The sequence below is a fragment of the Rhinopithecus roxellana genome, chromosome 5 (genome assembly GCF_007565055.1).
Source record: "Rhinopithecus roxellana isolate Shanxi Qingling chromosome 5, ASM756505v1, whole genome shotgun sequence".
In the NCBI taxonomy this organism is placed as follows: domain Eukaryota; kingdom Metazoa; phylum Chordata; class Mammalia; order Primates; family Cercopithecidae; genus Rhinopithecus; species Rhinopithecus roxellana.
This window is the reverse complement of record NC_044553.1, coordinates 45,918,998-45,939,207: the sequence shown is the minus strand read 5'-3', so window position 1 is coordinate 45,939,207 and position 20,210 is coordinate 45,918,998. Positions and strand designations below refer to the sequence as shown.

Sequence of the window (20,210 nt, the reverse complement as noted above, 5' to 3'; positions counted from 1 at the left end):
TTTTTGGGTAGTACTCAGAACAAAATAAAAAGACTGAAGGAGCCCTCTTGAGTACATTGGGCTCCCTAACCTTTTTTGTTTCTTCTTTAGGAGGGATATAAATTTATCTTTAATAGCCATCCTTGTCCCCCTTTGTCATGTCTTCAGATTTTCTTTTCTCTTTAGCAGATACGGTTTTCCACCTCTCTGAGCACTTTTTGAAAATTCTGAGAAGTTAACTGAAGCATGAGTGCTGCTGCTTGTTCTCGTCCTGAAAGTTTGCTCTAGAATGCATATGATGACATTTTGCCTCTTGGCTTCTTAGGATCTTCTTTTACCAAGTTTAGTTATTTTTCCTCAGAGAAGCACAGAGTCACCTAGTGCTCATCTGGCTGTCACTTGCCCCAGCACTGTCTCCTTGGAGGTCAGTGTACTGTAATGGCTATCAGAAATACATGATTATTTGAAAATAAAAAAAGCTTTTATGTTGTAAAGCAACTTTGAAAGTCAGCCTAACAAGTAAAATTATATTTGAAATTTTTGTTTTTTTCTTTTGAGAACTATCTTATCATGATTTTGTAGTGTTTGAAGTGTTTTACAGATAAATTGAATAAGAAATTTTATAATTTTAGTATTGTAAAATGCACTAGAATTCAACACTCTAAAGATGACGGAAACTGAAGCCTAGAGTTCTAAAACTTGTGCAGTATGACATGGATCCATGTCTTCTGGGTTCTACTCCAGTGCTTTATTTCTGTTACATTCTGAGTTAGGAGAGTTTAAAGGCTGCTAAAAGGCAAGAACTTAATGACAATAGAGACAGTGACAGTAAGGATTTAAAAAAAAAGAGTTATTTTTGGTATTGATTTTGAAGGTGAGCCATATTTACTACTGAAAAGGCAAATTTATATTTTAGGCTCACTGGAAACAATATGTATATATATTTAAAGAGGTCTCACTATGTTGCCAGGCTTGTGTCGAGCTCTTGAGCTCAAGTGATCCTCCTGCCGCGGCCTCCCAAAGTGCTAAGGTGACAGGTGTGAGCCACCATGCCTGGCCAAGGCTCAACTCTTATGAGTGAAAAGTTATAGAAAAACTAGAAGAAATAGCATTTAGGAGTATGTGTACGTATATGTCCTAGGGATACTTGGAGCTAAACCTCAGGCTTTCACATCTCTTGTAGCATAATTCAAAGATTGATGTTTGTACCAGTGACCTTGTAAGAGTGCCTGAGGATATTGGTCCAGGACTCTGGCCCTGGAAAGAGCTGCTTCTAAAGAGACATTGTGAGATCTGGTTTATTATAGAAATGTTATATTCTGTTCATGATTTATAAATTGGGGGATTAGATAGAAAATCTCCATAAAGCAGTCTTGCTATCTTGTGTTTATATTTGAGCATAAGTCTGGAATTCACAGATGTGGATTTTATTGGTTTTAGTTTTTAGAGACTTCTTAGAATCATTTTTTATAGGCAAGCTTATAGATCTACTAGTTAAAACTGTTTTTTGGTTTTAAGTTGTTTGCTCAAGACCATACAAGTTAGTGGTCATGGTACATGGTAGGGAGAAGGCACAGGAGGTGATTGTCAAAGAACTGAGGCATGACATACGTATGAAAAGAGTTAGAAATAAAATCAAGGTGATACATTAAAATAGCTTTATAACCTTATACAGGTAATGTACTTTTTCTTGGTCTCGTTTTCTTCAGGTATAAAATGAGGGTGTTAGATCATGGTGCTAATATCTCTTATCTCTTCTAAAAGTTAATGGTTCTAAACTACTTTTCCTTTAAAGGTGGAAATATCTTGATTGATCATGGCTGAGAGAAATAAAAAGTAAAAATAAAATAAAATATTTTTGTGCTGATTACCAAATGACTATATAAAATGGCTATTCTTATATGTAAATTAAGTATTTTGCTTAAGTAAATTAAGTATTCTTTTATGTAAATTAAGTAAATTAAGATGAAATATATCCACCCCATTAACATTTTTGTGAATAGCCCTTCAGATCTCACATGCCATTTTAAATTTCGTGTACAATATATCTTAGATCTCTTTCTGTGTCAATAAACATAGCTCTACATTTTTCCTTTAAATGGCTACATAAAATTTTATTGTTTCCTTGATAAATGTATTATTTACCAACCTGCCAACTAATGGATATGTAGATTGTTTCCTCTTTTTGACTGTTAAAAATTGCAACAGGTAACATTCTTGCACATATTTTCTCCCCTCAATATTTTTATGGTTATTTTCTTAAGATTAATTTCCTAGAAGTAGCATTGTTAGACATTTGCATTTTGGTATATATTGCCAGATATCTCTTTAAAAAGGTTACATAGATTTATACTCTTAGACCTATAAATTAAATATTGACTTAGTAATACTTTAGTGTATAGTCTGTGGACACACTTCCCCAATTACTTAACAAAAATGTCTCCTATTTTTTTTTTTTTTTTTAAATACAGGATTTAATCCAGGTCAACACATTGCCTTTGATTGTCACATCTCTTTAGTCAGTATTACTCTTTTAACAGCTTAATTGAGGGAAAATTGATAGCAATAAGCTGCTTATATATAAAGTATATAATTTGATAACTTTCAACGTATGCTTATGTCTATAAAACTATCATAGCATTTAAGATAGTGAACATGCCCATCACCCCCAAAAGCTTTCAGTGTAATTCTTCTCTCCTCTACTCCCTGTTACCCTCTTGCACTGATCTCTAGGTTAGTTTGCACTTTTTAAAATGTTATATAAATGCAATTATACATTACGTACTCTTTAAGAAAATCTGGCTTTAACTGAGCGTAAGTATTTTGGAATTCATCCATGTTCTATGTATTAAAAGTTAATTTTTTGTTGATAAATAGTAGTCTGTTGTGTGGATACCATGATTTTATTAATACATTTGCCTGTTAAGGGACAGTTGGGTTGGGTTACTACAGACAAAATTACTATAAGGTTTTTTGTATTAACTCATCAAGTATTGGTCGATTAAAGAGAAGATAAATTTTGAAGCGGCAAGGGGATGAAATAACTACTAAGGACCAAAAAGTCTTGCTCTGTTGCCTGAGCTCTAGAGAGGGGGCATTTGGAAACAAGACAAACAAAATACCCAAATAATTTAAATTTAACCTAGTAGCATATGCAGCATATACATTCTCTCTCCTCCAAGCTGATAATGCAACTTAAGTGTAATCCCCTAGAATTTTTTCCTGACCTCACAGTTCTGGGTATCCTCTCTTTACTGCTGTTTATGTATTGATGAGTCTTCCCTATCTTTTGAATCCAGTAGGTTACAGGTCTTGGTCATATGATTGACCTTTGAGAGGCATGGAAGGAAACCAGCTGTTGACTGGATGAATAAATTAAATTCAACCTGTGTTTAATAACCTGTGAATGATTGCAGGGAGACCTTAACACTTGGGAAGTTGGTACTTAAATGCCATGCTTGTTTACATGTTGGACACCTCAGCTAGACTGAAAGCTCTTGAGAATGCATGTTCTGTGTCATTTATTTTTGTATCCCTGTTGTTTGGCATATAATAATTTTTCTTATTTGTTTGCTTAATAAATTAATGCAATTAAAAATAACATTGACATGTGATTAGGAAATTTATGTGTACACAGGTCTTAATTTTGAATGTTCTGTATGTTATAGTCAATCTGTAAAGTAGTTAGGAATTTAGAACATACTTTGCTATAGAAACAATTTAAAGTGTTAGGCAATTCATATTTATTGTAGGTGGAATGAAGGCTAAAAGGAGGTTAAGGGAACCAGCAGTTTATAGGTCTTTGGTTATCGGATGACCTTTGAAAAGAGGCATAGAAACCAGATACTGGCTGAAAAATTAAATTCAACACGTATTTATTGGTTTCTGAATATACAGGAAAGAGAATTTTAAAATTTCCCCTGAAGATTAAAAACCTTCAGGGAAATTTTCAGTAATAGACAGTCAAAATGTGGTAAATGCTACAACAAGAATGTCATCAAAGCCTTGGGGTAGCACATACTACCTCAGTGAGGGAGCTTTAGGGAGATTTAGGAAGACTTCCCTGGGGAGGTGGAATTTGACTTGAACCTTGAAGATCTTTTGATTGCTAGAGGAGAGAATCTGTGATCACAGGAGAAGGGTCAGCCCTATTACTCTGGCTGCAACAAAATTTCTTTTCAGTTGTCACAGCTTGGGAACTAAAGAAAGGAAAAGAGATTCGCATGTTCTTTGGCCTGGAGTCACCCATTTATCCCTGTGTGTAACTGTATAGTCCCAAGTCAAATACATGTAAATAATGGACACTTAAAGTTGGTATGTTACAGGTTTTCATTCCAAGTGTCAGTTGTAAGTTTTACAGTTTTAACAACTGATTAATTTGTTAATCAACATTTTTTGAGGGCCTAATTTGTACAAGACACTTTTAGAAACTATCCATACAATAATGAATAGGGCTAAGGTTCTTGCTTAAACACTTTAGAGTCGAGTAATTCTATTTGTAATTGCTCAGAATAATAAAGCAACATTTGTCTGGTTGACCTGACTCCCATTATCCCTTTGGCTGCCAGTACTAACCCTTTCTTTCTAAAACCTATGGGGTGGGGAGTGACATCCCTGGCCCTCCTCCTCATCTCTGTTTCCAGAGAGATCAGTGTTGTAAGTGCATGTGGAAAGTGGGGTCATCTTCAACTTCTTCCTCTTTCTAGGGACAATCACTCTGTGCTTTTCTTATGCCCACTTACCCTCCCAAAACAGAAATTAGACATGGGGTTTGGGAAGACATGAGACTTGGTACTGGGGAGAAAGGACCTCCCATCCACTAGACTTAGAAGGAAGAACATTTGGAGTTCCTTCCTGTCTCCAAACTTTTCATTTCTTCTCAAAAGAAAAAAAAAAGCCTTTCTTCTACTCTCCATCAGTGAATCCTTGTTGATGTTGGCAACTTTCGGAATAAATGGCGATTTTCATGGATAAGGACCCCACCCCATGATACTCTGGATATTAACGAAAGTAATTTTTATGGAAAATAGTATTATTCTATAGAAGTCATTCTATTTTAAATTCAATTAATGTAGATTTTTAAATATTGGATTTGGTGATTCATGGCATATTATTGGAGGGATTACCACCCAGTTTTGACTATTAGAGAGTCATCTCATAGCCAGGGCCTTGGACCTAGCAGTTAAGTTTCTGAGCTGCCAGTCACATAAGGCGGAGGGGTACCCTGCTGGAAGTAGTGAGGATGCAAAAAGTGAGTATTTTATGCCTAGTTCTGTTCGACAGAGAATCTGAACTGTAAACATTCCTCCTTGAAAGAGTGGATGATTGAGAGTTAACTGGAGCTATTTCCTGCTTGAGGTAGAATCACAATATATGTACTATTTATATTTGTGTCTTGAACAGCAAAACAAAAGCAAGAGGCTGGCAGAGGAACTGGAAGAAAGGCAATAGATCTAAAGCTGATCTTTGTTTTAAATAGGCTGAATATTCTACACCCATGACTCATTCTTTGTGAAAGAATATGCTGTTTGGCCTTTTCAGGGGAACTACAGTGCATCCTATGATTTAGCATCTCAATGAGGGCTTATTCATTAGTTGAACAAAGGCTTTTTCTAGAAATGAGGATTATATTGTTAGTAATTTTAGAGGGAAAATGTCATTGTCCATTTTTATAGTTAATGTGGTGACCAAGGAAAACAGCGTCTTTTAGAAGTTTTGAAAGTATATGGGAAAAATTGTATGCTTGACCCTTTCTATTGGGAGAGTTTTGTGCTGACAGAATTTGAAGCATATATAAATACTATTTTGTTGCTTTGGAAATATTTGGAAATTTTTTTTACCCTAAGTTTCAAGCTTTCAAAAGGAATTTATATTTTTAATTCATGATATTTGAAATTCAATTTATGAAGAAATAAAACACTAATTCTTTTAAAATTCCAATGTTTTAAGTAACAATGTACTAAATAAATGTTTTATTTTTTTGTTCCCCATACATTAATAACCAATGGTAAGTGAGTTTTAGTGTTTTGACAAAAGATTTTAAAGGTCACAGAACAATTGTAATTTTTTCCCTGTTGATTATTAAGATCATTTTGCATAGTTTCAGCTTGCATGGTCAGTTTTATGACTGACAGTTACTGGTGTGGCAAAGTAAGAACTGCCTGGTGTTAACTAGGTGAATGAAATTGAGAATAGACTGGAAATTCAGTTGCTAGCTGGCATTAAGGAACTTCTTGAGGTTATAGATCATGACTTTTGAATGAGACTGGTCATAATTACTAGTTTTTCTTTAGCCTCATTCAGCTTCAGGAGGAGCTTCTCTCCTCCATAGTTACACTTCTGAAGTAAGTAAGACACCACTGCATTCACCATCAACTCCCTTCCAGGGTGTTGGGGTGGAGCACAAGGGAGTTGATGGTGAATGCAGTGGTGTAATTATAATAATAATTGACTATGGGATTTAAACTAAATAAGGAAGAAAAATAATATCTTGTGATAGACAATAAGGTGGTAGCATTGGTGAATTAAAGGGTCTTACTGATGTTAAAGGGTTGTTGGAGCCTAGAGGGAATGTGCTGAAAAGATAAGTGGTGGAAAGAAAGTAGAGTACTGGAAGTTGAGATTATGAAGCATTTTCAGTTACCAATAACGACAAGTTCAGAAGTGTAACTATGGAAATGAGAAGCTGAGGTAGGAAAAAAATCATTGGAGAAAAGAACTGAGTGTATTGGAAAGATCATCGTCATGAATGATGAATGATGATGAATGAATGATGAGTGATGTAATCAGTCATGATGATGGGGTGGTGTCAGAGAGACTGACAGTGGGTCAGGATGTAAAAATAAGGAAATAAGGGCAGTAGTGACTTGGGTGACAACAAATGCCTGTAATGAGTTGAGGTAGTCAGTGATATAGTCTCATGACTGTAAAAACTGAGCTACTGTGAGAATAGTCTTAATGGTCCTAAGGGAGAAAGTGGTAGAAAGTTGTGTTTTGTGAAATGAGGAGTAGGGGAGTATCTTCCCAAGAATAGGAAGAGTTTTGGGGTTCTCCTTTATTTTTGCTAGTGTCCTCCTGATGGAGGTCAGGAATGCTGCAGAAGGATTCTCTTGACCCCTGCCAGATGATGGACCAGAAACATAGATATTCTCTTGATGACAGCCAAATTCAGTATATTGGTGATAGGGTCAGAATAATGAGTGATTACTGTCCTTTTTTAGAATTGACAAATCATCTGTATGACAAAAAGCTAAAGACCAGTGGTTTTTATTGACGGAGAACTTAGGAACCTGCTAGGTTTTAACATTAAAATGCCTAGCATAATGCCTTTTCCATAGGTGCTCAATAAACATTTATGGTTTTCATTAGTTAAGACAGTTAAATTTTTATTTGTAAGATAATTCTCATTTATAATTGGTTATACCTAAATATGTGACAGTAAGATGTTTCTTCTTTGTATTTTAGACTATCCCCATAAATACGGTCCTCAGGGGGGCTGTGCAGATCATTCAGTATTTGAAAGAATGAGGAAATACCAGATGACTGGTGTAGAGGAAGTAACACAGGTAAGGATTTTAACACTAGCTTGCATTTAGGAAATGGAAATGAACTTGAGGATGTATATCTACATTTAAAAATGTATGTTCTAGAATTTCTGAAAGATTTATACCACTATGGGGAGTGTGTTTTAATGCTCAAAGAGGCCAGGTAACATGCCAGTAAGAAAGAGATGGGGCTGAGGTTTGAATACAAATATATATGACCCAAGAAAAATTACATGTCTAAAATATACTATCCTTTACATGTTTTGTTATAAAAGAAAACAAATGTTTTATATAAATGTAACTATTTATATTAGTATTAAAATTAGAGTGACCACTTGCCTTGGTTTGCCAAGGTATTCCTCATTTTTAACACTGAACGTTGTGTGTTGACAGACAATCTGATTAGTCATGTTAATAAAAATCTCAGGGCTTTTCATATTTTAATTCTTCTTTTTTTCCCCTCCTTTTTCTTTAGTCATAGGTGACAGGTTATAGTTATTCAAAACATAAGTTCAAAATGAGAAAACATTTTTTCTTTTATGATAAAACATTTATTGTATATTTTGGACATCCTTTCTAAAAGTAGTATGGTAGAGTAATGTTTCTTGAGCCATGAATATTTGTATTCAGACCTATTCCTTGATCAGTAAAATGGCATAAACAGTTCTGTTTCAGGTGGGTCTTTCTAGTATTAAGTGAGATTTGATTTTTACATGTGTTGAAGAAATACATATTGATCTTGCCATATGTCAGAGACTGGAAAGTTCTGGGAATATGTGGAGATTACGATGAAGGCTTATTCTCAAAAGTTTATTGTTTAATTGGAGACACAGAGAAACAATTTAGAGTTGTAGGAGGTAGAAGAGGATTAAGTATAGGATGATATTCTACACACAAGAGGAATAGCTAATCTAGCCTGATAAATATTTGAAGGCAATAATCAGACCTTAAGAATAAGTAGGAGTTAGGTTAGCCACAAGGATATGGAAAGACAATTCCAAGCAGGAGGAACAGTACGTACAAAGGCCAAGGAGACAGAAAGATCAGTAAAGAATTTTTAACATGGGGGTAGAGTTTAAGACTAGAGTTTAGGAGACTAATGAGAAGTAGTTATTCAGTTGAGAAGTGATAGGGGCTTGTACTGATGTATTGGCAATGTGGATAGAGGGGATGAGATTACAGACTGTTAGATATGATAGAATTTAGCAGGGTGGCTTGATAAAATATTAAGATACAAAAGTAGGTTGCATTTATTTATACCACGAGTAGATTACCAGAAATATAATGAAAGAGTGGACATTGTTAATAGTATCAGAGAATATTGTGTATTATAGAATAAATGTAACAAAGAATTATAAGACCTATGTAAGGAAAATCAAAACTTTATAAAAATATTAAGGAAGATTGATTTTAAATGAATGGAGACATATACCATATTTGGGAAATAATATTTAATATTATAAAAATGTCAGTTCTCCCTGTATTGATTTGTAGATTCAATGGTAGTCCAATACACATTACAGCAGGCTTATTCACAACACTCAATGGGTCAAAAATGTCACATGGAAAAGTAAAGACTAAGAAGAAGTAGGGCCCATTTAAAGATGATGAACAGGAAAGAGGGAAAGAGGGATTTACCCTAGGAGGTATTAAGACTTATAATAATAATTGAGCGTGTGATAGCACAGGGATGGACAAATTAACTAGTGGAATAAAAATGAGTGCTTAGAAAAAGACCCATGCATGTATGAAACTTTGTTGTGTGGTAGAGATGGAATCTCAAATTAGTAAGGAAAGTAGTGGGTACCATTGAATAAATGGATCCAGAAAAAAATGTTTATTTGAAAAAAAAAGTCGAAGTTGGATCACAATCCTACACCATATTTACAACAAAAAAGTCCAGATGGATTGAAATATTAAATGTCTAAAATGAAAACTTTGAAACTTGTGGATTTCGCTTTCAAGCTGTGATAGAGTAACTGATATCTAACTAGGCTTTCTACAATAAACAATTAGAAAACCAGACAAACTATTTCTTTTTTTTTTTTTCTGAGACGGAGTCTCGCTTTGTCGCCCAGGCTGGAGTGTAGTGGCGCGATCTCGGCTCACTGCAAGCGCCGCCTCCTGGGTTCACGCCATTCTCCTGCCTCAGCCTCCCAGTAGCTGGGACTACAGGTGCGCACCACCACGCCCGGCTTATTTTTTGTATTTTTAGTAGAGACGGGGTTTCACCGTGTTAGCCAGGATGGTTTGGATCTCCTGACCTCATGATCTGCCCGCCTCAGCCTCCCAAAGTGCTGGGATTACAGGCGTGAGCCACCGCGCCCGGTGTCAAACAAAATATTTCAAACAATTATTTTCAAACATTAGAAAACAAGCATTGCAGGATTGAGATCTCAGAGTGAGGAAATAAATATCTCTGTGATTTCCCTGACTTTTTGAGTGGAGTCGAAATTTCAGATATGACACAGAAGGAGATCTCAAGAAGAGTTAAGTACACAGCAATGTTGCTAAGTTGAAGAGTTAGAAGTAAGAATTTAGGAAGACTGAGGTGTCTGGACTTACAGGCACAATACCTGAGAGGAGAGAGCTTTGCTGAAAAAAAGCTCCAGCTATCTGCACAGGTGTTGCTTTCCTTGAGTCTTAACTGAATACTAAGCTGTGCCTGCCTGCACAGGATGAAATTCTTTGAGAAAACTATGAGACAAAGAAAAACTACTGGGACTCTGTGAAATGAACAACTATCAAAAACAGTACTTGGGCCGGGTGTGGGTGATTGATGCCTGTAATCCCAGCATTTTAGAAGGCTGAGGCAGGAGGATCACTTGAGGCCAGGAGTGTGAGACCAGCCTGGGCAACCTAGCCAGATCTCATCTCCATACTTTTTTTCTTTTTTTCTAATTAGCTGAGTGTGGTGGTGAGCACCTATAGTCTCAGCTACTCTGGAGGCTGAGACAAGAGGATTTCTTGAGCCCAGGAGGTTGGGGCTGCTGTGATCCATGATTGTGCCATGGCACGCCAGTCCGGGCAGCAGTGCGAGACCCTGTCTCTCAAAAAATTACACTTAGTAGATACCCCAAGCCATGGTAGCAGGGCTAACCTAGCCCTAGAGTAGAAGCTACTTCAGACCTGCCCTTCCTAAGCAGAAAAACAAGCCTCAAAAATGTCAAACTGCTTTTCAAATAAATTAGCTGTCTGTCAGAGAAAAGCTCAATAATATTTCTTTAAGGAGGACATTAAGTCCAGATACTCAATAATATAACAGTGTTCAACATTCAAAGAACATTACTAGATGACAAGAAACTGAAAAATATGATTCATAATAATAAGAAAAGCCACCTAAATAGAAACGCAGCCAGTAATTACAGACATTAACAGGCAAGGACTTTAAAATAACTGTTATTAGTATGTTCAAAGAATTAAAGACGTGAACACAAAAAGGAGAGAATGGAAATTCTAATAAAAAACCAAAGGAAATTCTAGGGTGAAAAGTATGTTATCTGAAGTAAAAAATTTAGTGGATAGGCTTAAAAGAAAATTAATTACTGTGGAACTCAATATGAGTATACTTGAATAAAGGAAAATGGAACAATAGACAGTATCCATATCTAAAGCAGAGAGAGAAAATAATAGACGTCCGGGGGAAGAGATGCAGAAAAAAAATTTAAAAAATAATGCCTCCAAATTTTTCAGATATGAAGAAAAATTTCAATTCATGGTCCAAGAAACTCAATGAAGCACATGCAGGATAAACACAAAGAAAACCATACCAGGGTATATTACAATTAAATTATTGGAAACACCTGAAAATCATAAAAAACCATAAAAGCAGCCAGAGTAAAGGAGATACATTTACATACAGGGGAACAAAGATAAGTATAACTGGTGACTGCTTAACAAAGATAAGTATAACTGGTGACTGTGGTGACACAGTGCAAACTGGAAGACACAGAATAACATCTTCAAAGTGTTGAAAGAAAATCTGCCAAACTAGGATTCTATATTCAGTGAAAATAATTTTCAAAAACAAGGGCAAATTAAATATCTTTTTAAATAAAAATTGAGAGAATTTATGTCTGAGTGACCTACACTGTAAGAAACATTAAAGGAAATTCTTCAGGTAGAAAAAGATACCAGATGGAAACTCAGATATACACAGAGGAGTGATGAAGAACATAAAATAGTAACTATATCGATAAATATTAAGCAGTTTTTTTTCTCATTTAAAAAAATCTTCAAGAGATTATTACCTAAGTCAAAATAGTAAGGTATAATGGATTTTGTAATATACAGAGAATCAAAATTTATGACAGTAGCACAAAGGACAAGAGAAAGAAGAATGGAAGTATGTTTCTTAAACAATTTGTGAAGTGGTGTAATTTTGGCAGGTAAACTGTGCCGTGATAAAGATGGATATTGTAAACCCTAGAGCTGGGGTCAGCAAACTACTGCCTGTGGGCAAACTGTTTGCTTTTGTAAGTAAAGTTTTATTAGAACACAGCTACACCTATTCATTGATAGGTTGTCTTTGGCTGCTTTTTACATTATAGTGGCAGAGCTGAGTAGTTGTGATAGAGAACAACTACATGTTGTTTAAAAGTCTAAATGTTTACTATTAGGCCTTTTAAGAAAAAGTTTGCAGGAATTTCCTCTGCCCTGGAGCAACCACTGAGAAAAGAAAAGGAAATAATTTAATAGGTTAATAAAATAAATCAAATGTAATTAAAAACAGTTAAGAGAAGTTAGGAAAAAGAGAAAAAGGAACAAAAAACAGATGGAACAAATAGAAAATAAATAGCAAGATGGCAAGTTTAAATCTAACCATATGAATGGCTGCATTAAATATAAATGGACTGCTGAGGTGTGACGATTGCTTGAGGCCAAAAGTTCAAGACTAACCTGGCCAACATAGTGAGACCCTGTCTCTGTTTTTTTTTTTTAACTAAAAGAATACAAATGGACTAAGCACATTAAGAAACTGAAATGGTTAGAGTGATTTAAAAAAAAAAAAAAAAAGCCAGACCAAATTAGTCTAAAAGAAATACAACTTAAATGAAAAGACACAGTTTTTTGTTTTTTGTTTTTTTGTTTTTTTGAGACGGAGTCTCGCTCTGTCGCCCAGGCTGGAGTGTAGTGGCCGGATCTCGGCTCACTGCAAGCTCCGCCTCCCGGGTTTACGCCATACTCCTGCCTCAGCCTCCGGAGTAGCTGGGACTACAGGCACCCACCACCTTGCCCGGCTAGTTTTTTGTGTTTTTTTTTTTTGGTAGAGACGGGGTTTCACCGGGTTAGGCAGGATGGTCTTGATCTCCTGACCTCGTAATCCGCCCATCTCGGCCTCCCAAAGTGCTGGGATTACAGGCTTGAGCCACTGTGCCCGGCCAGAAGACACAGTTTTAACATTTAAAGAGCTAGGTGAGACGGTCCACTCCTGTAGTCACAGCTTGTCGGATGCTGAGGTAGGAGGATTGCTTGGCTATAGAAGGTTGAGAGTGCAGTGAGCCATGATTGATTGTACCAGTGTACTCCAGCCCAGGCCACAGAGTGAGAACCTAGTTAAAAAAAAAAAAAAAAAAAGAAAAAGAACTTATTGTTTTGGATTTGGGTCATAAAATGATGGAAAAGAAATTGGGTTTAGTTAATTATGCTATGAATTAATTTATGGATCCATATTCTCAGAGTTTATCATTAAGGACAGTCTTAAAGTCCTTAAGAAAATACAAAGAAAACGGCCGGGTGTGTTGGCTCACACCTGTAATCCCAGCACTTTGGGAGGCCGAGGCAGCAGGATCACGAGGTCAGGAGATTGAGCCCTTCCTAACACAGGTGAAACCCCATCTCTATTAGAAGTACAAAAACAAAATTAGCTGGGCGTGGTGGCAGGCACCTGTAGTCCCAGCTACTCAGGAGGTTGAGGTGGGAGAATGGCATGAACCCGGGAGGTGGAACTTGCAGTGAGCTGAGATCGCATCACTGCACTCATGACACAGCGAGACTCTGCCTCAAAAATAAATAAATAAATAAAATAAGTAAATAAGGAGAAAACGTCACAACACATTTTATGAGACCAGTGTTACTTTGATAGTCATACCAAACAGAGACATTACAAGAAAACTAAGCTACAGGCCAATATTCCTCATGAATGTAAAAGTAAAATTTCTTAAAATATTAGCAAGTGAAATCCAGCAATATATAAAAAAAAAACACATTATGCTCAAATGAAGTTTATACCAGAAATGCAAAATTAACATTAGAAAATTTGTGTAATCCACCACATAAACGTAATAAAGGATGAAACCCCTCTGATTATCTCAGTAGACTAGTAAAAAACATTGCCAAATTTTAACACTCAACACATGGCAAACTAAAAATAGAAGGAAGCTTTCTTAGGCTAGTAAGAGCTTTTATAAAAAACCTACAGCTGATACCATACTTAAAAGTGAGAGACTAAGTCCTTTTCCTTTGAGACCAGGAATAAAAGCTTTTTTTTTTTTTTTTTTTTTTTTTTTTGAGACGGAGTCTCACTCTGTCACCCAGGCTGGCATGCAGTGGCATGATCTCGGCCCACTGCAACCTCTGCCTCCCGTGTTGAAGTGATTCTCCTGCCTCAACTTCCTGAGTAGCTGGGATTACAGGTGCGCACCACCACATCCACCACTTTTGTGTATTTTTGGTAGAGATGGGGGTTTCACCATGTTTCTCAGGCTGGTCTTGAACTTTTGACCTCATGATCTGCCTGCCTCGGCCTCCCGAAGTACCGGGATTACAGGTGTGAGCCACTGCGCTCAGCCAAGGAACAGAAATTTTTACTCAGCATTATACTGAAAGTCCTAGCCACCATAATAAGGCAAGAAAAATAAAGGCATACAGATTATGAAGGAAGTGGTTAAAGGTAATACAAGAGTATACCTAGAAAAAGTTACTAGAATCAATAAGCAGACTTATCAAGGACATAGACTAAAAGTTGGTATAATCAGTTGTATTCTATATACTGGCAATGAATATTTAGAAAATGAAAAAAATTAAGTAAAACAGCATCAAAATATAAAATATGTAGAATAAATTTAACAAAATATGTGCAAGATGTGTACATGAAAAACTAGAAAACATTGCCAAGAAAAATTAAAGATCTAAATAAATTGAGAAATGTACTCTGTTTATGGTTGGAATCCTCAATGTTAGTATGTCCGTTCTCCCCAAATTGTTCTGCAGATTCAGTGTAGTCAGTATCAAGACTTGCAGTGGACATTTATCTAGTAATTGACAAACTGATTCTAAAAGTTATACTGAAAGGTAAAAGACCTAGAATAGACAAAACAATTTTCAAAAAAGAACAAGGATGGAAGATTTAATAGTATTTGGTTTTTAAGACTTAGTATAAAGTTACAGTAATCAAGATAATGTCATCTTGGCCTAAGGGTAAACGTATAGGTAAATGTAGCAACATAGAGAGTTCACATGGTCAGTTGATTTTTGCAGAAGTCCCAAGGTAATTTAAAAGAGGAAAGAACAGTCTTTTCAACAAATGGTACTGGAACAATTGGATATCCATATGAAAAAAAAAATGAGATTCACCTATACTTCACACCTTATACAAAAATTAACTCAAAATGGAAAATAGACCTATATGCTAAAGCTAAAACTAAAACTAGGGAAAAACATAGGAGAAATTTTTGTGACTTGTGATAACAATTTCTCAAGGCACAAAAATTCCCTATGAAAAACATGTAAACTGGACTTCATCAAAATGAAAAACTTTGCTGCAAAAAACATAGTTAAGAAAAATATGAAAACAAGCCATAGACTGAGAAAATGTCCACAATATCTCTGATAAAAGGCTTTTTTTCCAGAATACGTATAGAACTGTTATAACTCAATTAAAAAAAAAAAAGCACAAACGCCAATTAAAAAATGGACAGTGCACCTGGAAAGCCTTTCCAAGAAGGATAGGCACAAATAAGACCAGACTGGGAGGACTACAGTAAATACCTAACTCTTCAATGCCCAGACATGAACCAACATCCACAAGCATCCAGACCATCCAGGAAAACATGACTTCACCAAATAAACTAAATAAGGCACTGGGAACAAATTCTGGAGAATGGATCCAGAGATAGGTGACCTTTCAGACAGAGAATTAAAAATAGCTGATTTGAAGAAACTCAGAGAAATTCAAGATAACACAGAGAAGGAATTCAGAATACTATCAGATAAATTTAAAAAACAAATTGAAATAGTTAAAAAGAATCAAGCAGAAATTCTAGAGCTGAAAAATGCAATTGATGTACTGAAGAATGCATCAGAGTCTCTTAGTAACAGAATTGATAAAAGAATTAGTGAGCTTGAAGACAGCTTTGAAAATATAAAGTCAGAGACAAAAGAAAAAGGAATACTCTAAAAGAATGAAGAACACCTATAATATCTAGGAAATAGCCTTAAAAGGGCAAACATAAGAGTCATGTCCTTAAAGAGGAGGTAGAGAAAGAGATAGGGGTAAAAAGTTTATTCAAAGGGATAATACCAGAGAACTTCTCAAACCTAGAAAAAGATAACATGTAAGTGTAAGGAGGTCATGAAACACTAAGCAGATTTAACCCAATGAAGACTAACTCAAGGCATTTAATAATCAAACCAGTAAAGGCCATAAAGAAAAGGTCCTAAAAGCAGCAAGAAAAAAGAAACAAATAACCTACAATGGAGCTCTAATAGATTTGGCAGCAGACTTTTCAGTGGAAATTTTACAGGCCAGGAGAGAGTGGCGTGATGTGTTTAAAGTGCTGACGGAAAAAATTTTTTATCCTATAGCAATGTATTCAGGGAAATAGCCTTCAAACACGAAGGATAAATAAAGACTTTCCCAGACAAACAAAAATGGATAGATTTCATCAACACCAGACTTGTCCTACAAGAACTACTAAAGAGAGTACTTCAGTCAGAAAGAAAAGGATGTGAATGAGCAGTAAGAAATAATACGATGATATAAAACTCAGTGGTAATAATAAGTACACAGAATATTGTGTATCTGTTATTATGGTGTAGAAATTACTCATATCTTGAGTAGAAAGACCAAATGATGAACTGATAAAAAATAACTTTTCAGGATATAGACACTACAATAAGGTATGAATAGAAACAAAGTTAAAAAGCAGGGGGACAAAGTTAAAGTTTTTATTAGTCTTCTTTTTGCTTCTTTATGCAATCACTGTTGTCATCAGTTTGAAATAATGATTGTAAGATAGTATTTGCAAGCCTCATGGTAACTTCAAATCAAAAAACATACAATAGATACACAAAATAAAAAGCAAGAAATTAAATCATACCACCAGAGAAAATCGGCTTCACTAGAGGGAAGACAGGAAGGAAAGAAGGTAGAGAAGGCCACAAAACAACCAGAAACAAATAACAAAATGGCAAGAGTAAGTCCTTACTTATCAGTAATAACACTGAATGTCAATAGACCAAACTCTCTAATCAAAAGACATAGAGTAGCTAAATGGATTAAAAAACCCCAAAGATCCAGTGATCTATTGCATACAAGAAACACATTTTACCTGTGAAGGTACACATAGACTGAAAATAAAATGGTGGAAAAAGATATTCTATTCCAGTGGAAACCAGAAGAGCAGGAATAGCTATACTTGTATCAGTCAAAATAGATTTCGGGACAAAAACATTAAGAGACAAAGATGGTCACTATATAATTATAAAGGGGGCTGGGCCTGGTAGCTCACGCCTGTAATCTTAGTAGTTTGGGAGGCTGAGGTGGGCGGATCACCTGAGGCCAGGAGTTTAAGACCACTCTGGCCAACATGGTGAAATCCTGTCTCTATTAAAAATACAAAAATTAGCTGGGTATGGTGGTGGGCATCTGTAATTCCAGCTACTTGGGAGGCTGAGGCAGGAGAATCACTTGAACCCGGGAGATGGAGGTTGCAGTGAGCTGAGATTGGGCCACTGCACTCCAGTCTGGGTGACAGACCAAGACACTGTCTCAAAAGGAAAAAAAAAAAAAAAATATATATATATATATATATATATGTATGTCAAGGGGTCAATTCAGCAAGAGGATTTAACAACTGTAAAAATATATATTAATATAGTTTGGATATTTGTCTCGCCCCAAACCTTCTGTTGAATTGTAATCCTCAGTGCTGGAGGTGGGACCTGGTGGGAGGTGTTTGGATCATGGGGGCAGATCCCCCATGGCTTGGTGCTGTTTTGTGATAGTGAGTTCTCGTGAGATTTGGTGGTTTAGAAGTGTGTGGCACCTCCCCCCAGAGACACTCTTGCTTGCTCCTGCTTCCAGCATGTCATGTGCCTGCTCCCCCTTCACCTTCTGCCCATGCTTACAAGCTTTCTGAGACCTCTCTAGAAGCCAAGCAGATGCCAGCACCATGCTTCCTGTAAAACCTGCAGAACCATGAGCCAATTAAACCTCTTTTCTTGATAAATTACGCAGTCTGTTATTTCTTTATAACAACGCAAAAATGGCCTAATAACATATATGTACCCAACACTGGAACACCCAGATATGTAAAGCAAATATTATTAGAGCTAGAGAGAGAGAGATTTCAATACAATAATAGCTGAAGACTTCAATACCCCACTTTCAGCAATGGATAGACCTTCCAGACAGAAAATCAACAAAGAAATATTGGACTTAATCTGCAGTGTAGAACAAATGGACCTAATAGGTATTTATAGACCATTTCATCCAATGGCTGCAGAATACGCATTTTTTTCTCCTCAGCACCTGGCTCATTCTCAAGAATAGACCATATGTTTGGTTATAAAACAAGTCTTCAAATGTTCAAAAAATTGCAATAGTATCAGGTGTCTTCTCTGACTACACTCAAAACTAGAACTCAATAACAAAAGGAGTCTTTGAAACTATACAATTACATGGAAAGTAAACCATATGCTCCTGAATGGCCAGTAGGTGAGTGAAAAAATTAAAAAGAAAATTGGCAAATTTCTTGAAACAATTGATAATGGAAACAGAACTTACTGGCTGGGAATGGTGGCTCATGTCTGTAATTCCAACACTTTAGCAAGCTGATGTGGAATGATCATTTGAGCCCAGGAGTTTGACACCAGCCTGGGGTCTGTAGTGAGAACTTTTCTTTACAAAAAGTTTAAAAAGTAGCCAGGTATGGTGGTGCATGCCTTTAGTCCCAGGTCCTTGGGAGGCTGAGACAGGAGGATTGCTTGAACTCAGGAGGAGGAAGTTGCAGTGAGCAAGATTGTGCCACTGTACTGCAGCCTGGGCAACAGAAGGAGACGCTGTCTCAAAAAACAAAGAAAACACACCATGCCAAAACCTATAGGATACAGTAAAAGTAGTACTAAGAGGAAGTTTATATAGCTATAAATGCCTGCATCCAGAAAGAAAGAAAACTTCAAATAAATACCCTAATGATGCATTTTGCAAGAGCAAACCAAACCCAAAATTAGTAGAAGAAAAGAAATAATAAAGATCACAGCAGAAGTAAATGAAATAGAAATGAAGACAATATAAAAGATCAAAGAAACAAAAAGTTGTTTTTTGAAATCATAAAATTGATAAACCTTTAGCCAGACTAAGAAAAAAAGAAGACCTAAATAAATAAAATCAGAGATGAAAAAGGAGACATATTACAAGTGGTATAGATGAAATTCAAAGGATCATTAGTGGGTACTTTGAGCAACTATATGCCAATAAATTGCAAAATGTAAGAGGAAATGGATACATTTTTAGACACATACAACCTACCAAGATTGAACCATGATGTTCAAAACCTGAAGACCAATGACAAATAATGAAATTGAATCTGTAATAAAAAGTCTTCCAGTAAAGAAAAGCCTGGGACCCAGTGGCTTCGCTGTTGAATTCTACCAAATATTTAAAGTATAACTAATACCAATTATACTGAAACGATTCCAAAAAATAGAGGAGGAGGGAAAATTTCAAACTCATTCTAGGAGGCCAGTATTACTCTGATACCAAAACCAGATAAAGGCAGCAAAAAAAGAAAACAGCAGGCCATCATGTCTCATGAATACTGATGGAAAAATTACCAACAAAATGCTAGCAAACTGAATCAGCAATTCATTAAAAATATCATTCATCATGACTAAGTGGGATTTATCCCAGGGATGCAAGAATGGTTCAAGTGTATGCAAATCAATCAGTGTAATACATCATAACGGAATGAAGGACAAAAGTTATATGATCATTTCAACTGATGCTGAAAAAGCAGTTGATAAAATTCAACATCCCTTCATGATAAAAATGCTCAAAAAATTGTGTATAGAAGGTATGTATCTCAACATAATGAAAGTGATATACAGCAGATCCATAGCTAGTATCATACTGAATGGGCAAAAACTGAAAGCCTTTTCTGTAAGATTGGGAACACAAGAAGGATGCCTACTTTCACCACTGTTACTCATCATAGTACTGAAAGTCCTAGCTAGAGCAGTCAGAGAAGTGAGAGAAATAAAGTGCCCCCAGATTGGAAATGAAGAAGTCAAAATATCCTTGTTTGCAGATGATATAATCTTATATTTGGAAAAACCTGAAGACTCCACCAAAAAACTATTAGAACTGACAAACAAATACAGTAAAGTTGCAGGATACAAAGTCAACATAAAAAAATTGGTAGCATTTCTACTGTTGTTTCCAACAACAGTCTAAAAAAGAAAAGC

The 20,210-nt window shown here is 35.9% G+C and overlaps 1 protein-coding gene across 1 annotated transcript in view; it reads left to right on the top strand.

Moving 5' to 3' along the window:
• ADAM10 (ADAM metallopeptidase domain 10) overlaps window positions 1–20,210 on the top strand; it is a 161,808-nt gene that overhangs the window by 78,788 nt on the left and 62,810 nt on the right. The window contains exon 5 of the mRNA XM_010374256.2: window positions 7,444–7,544. Within this exon, the coding sequence (XP_010372558.1) occupies window positions 7,444–7,544 (101 nt within the window). The remainder of the gene's footprint in view (window positions 1–7,443; window positions 7,545–20,210) is intronic.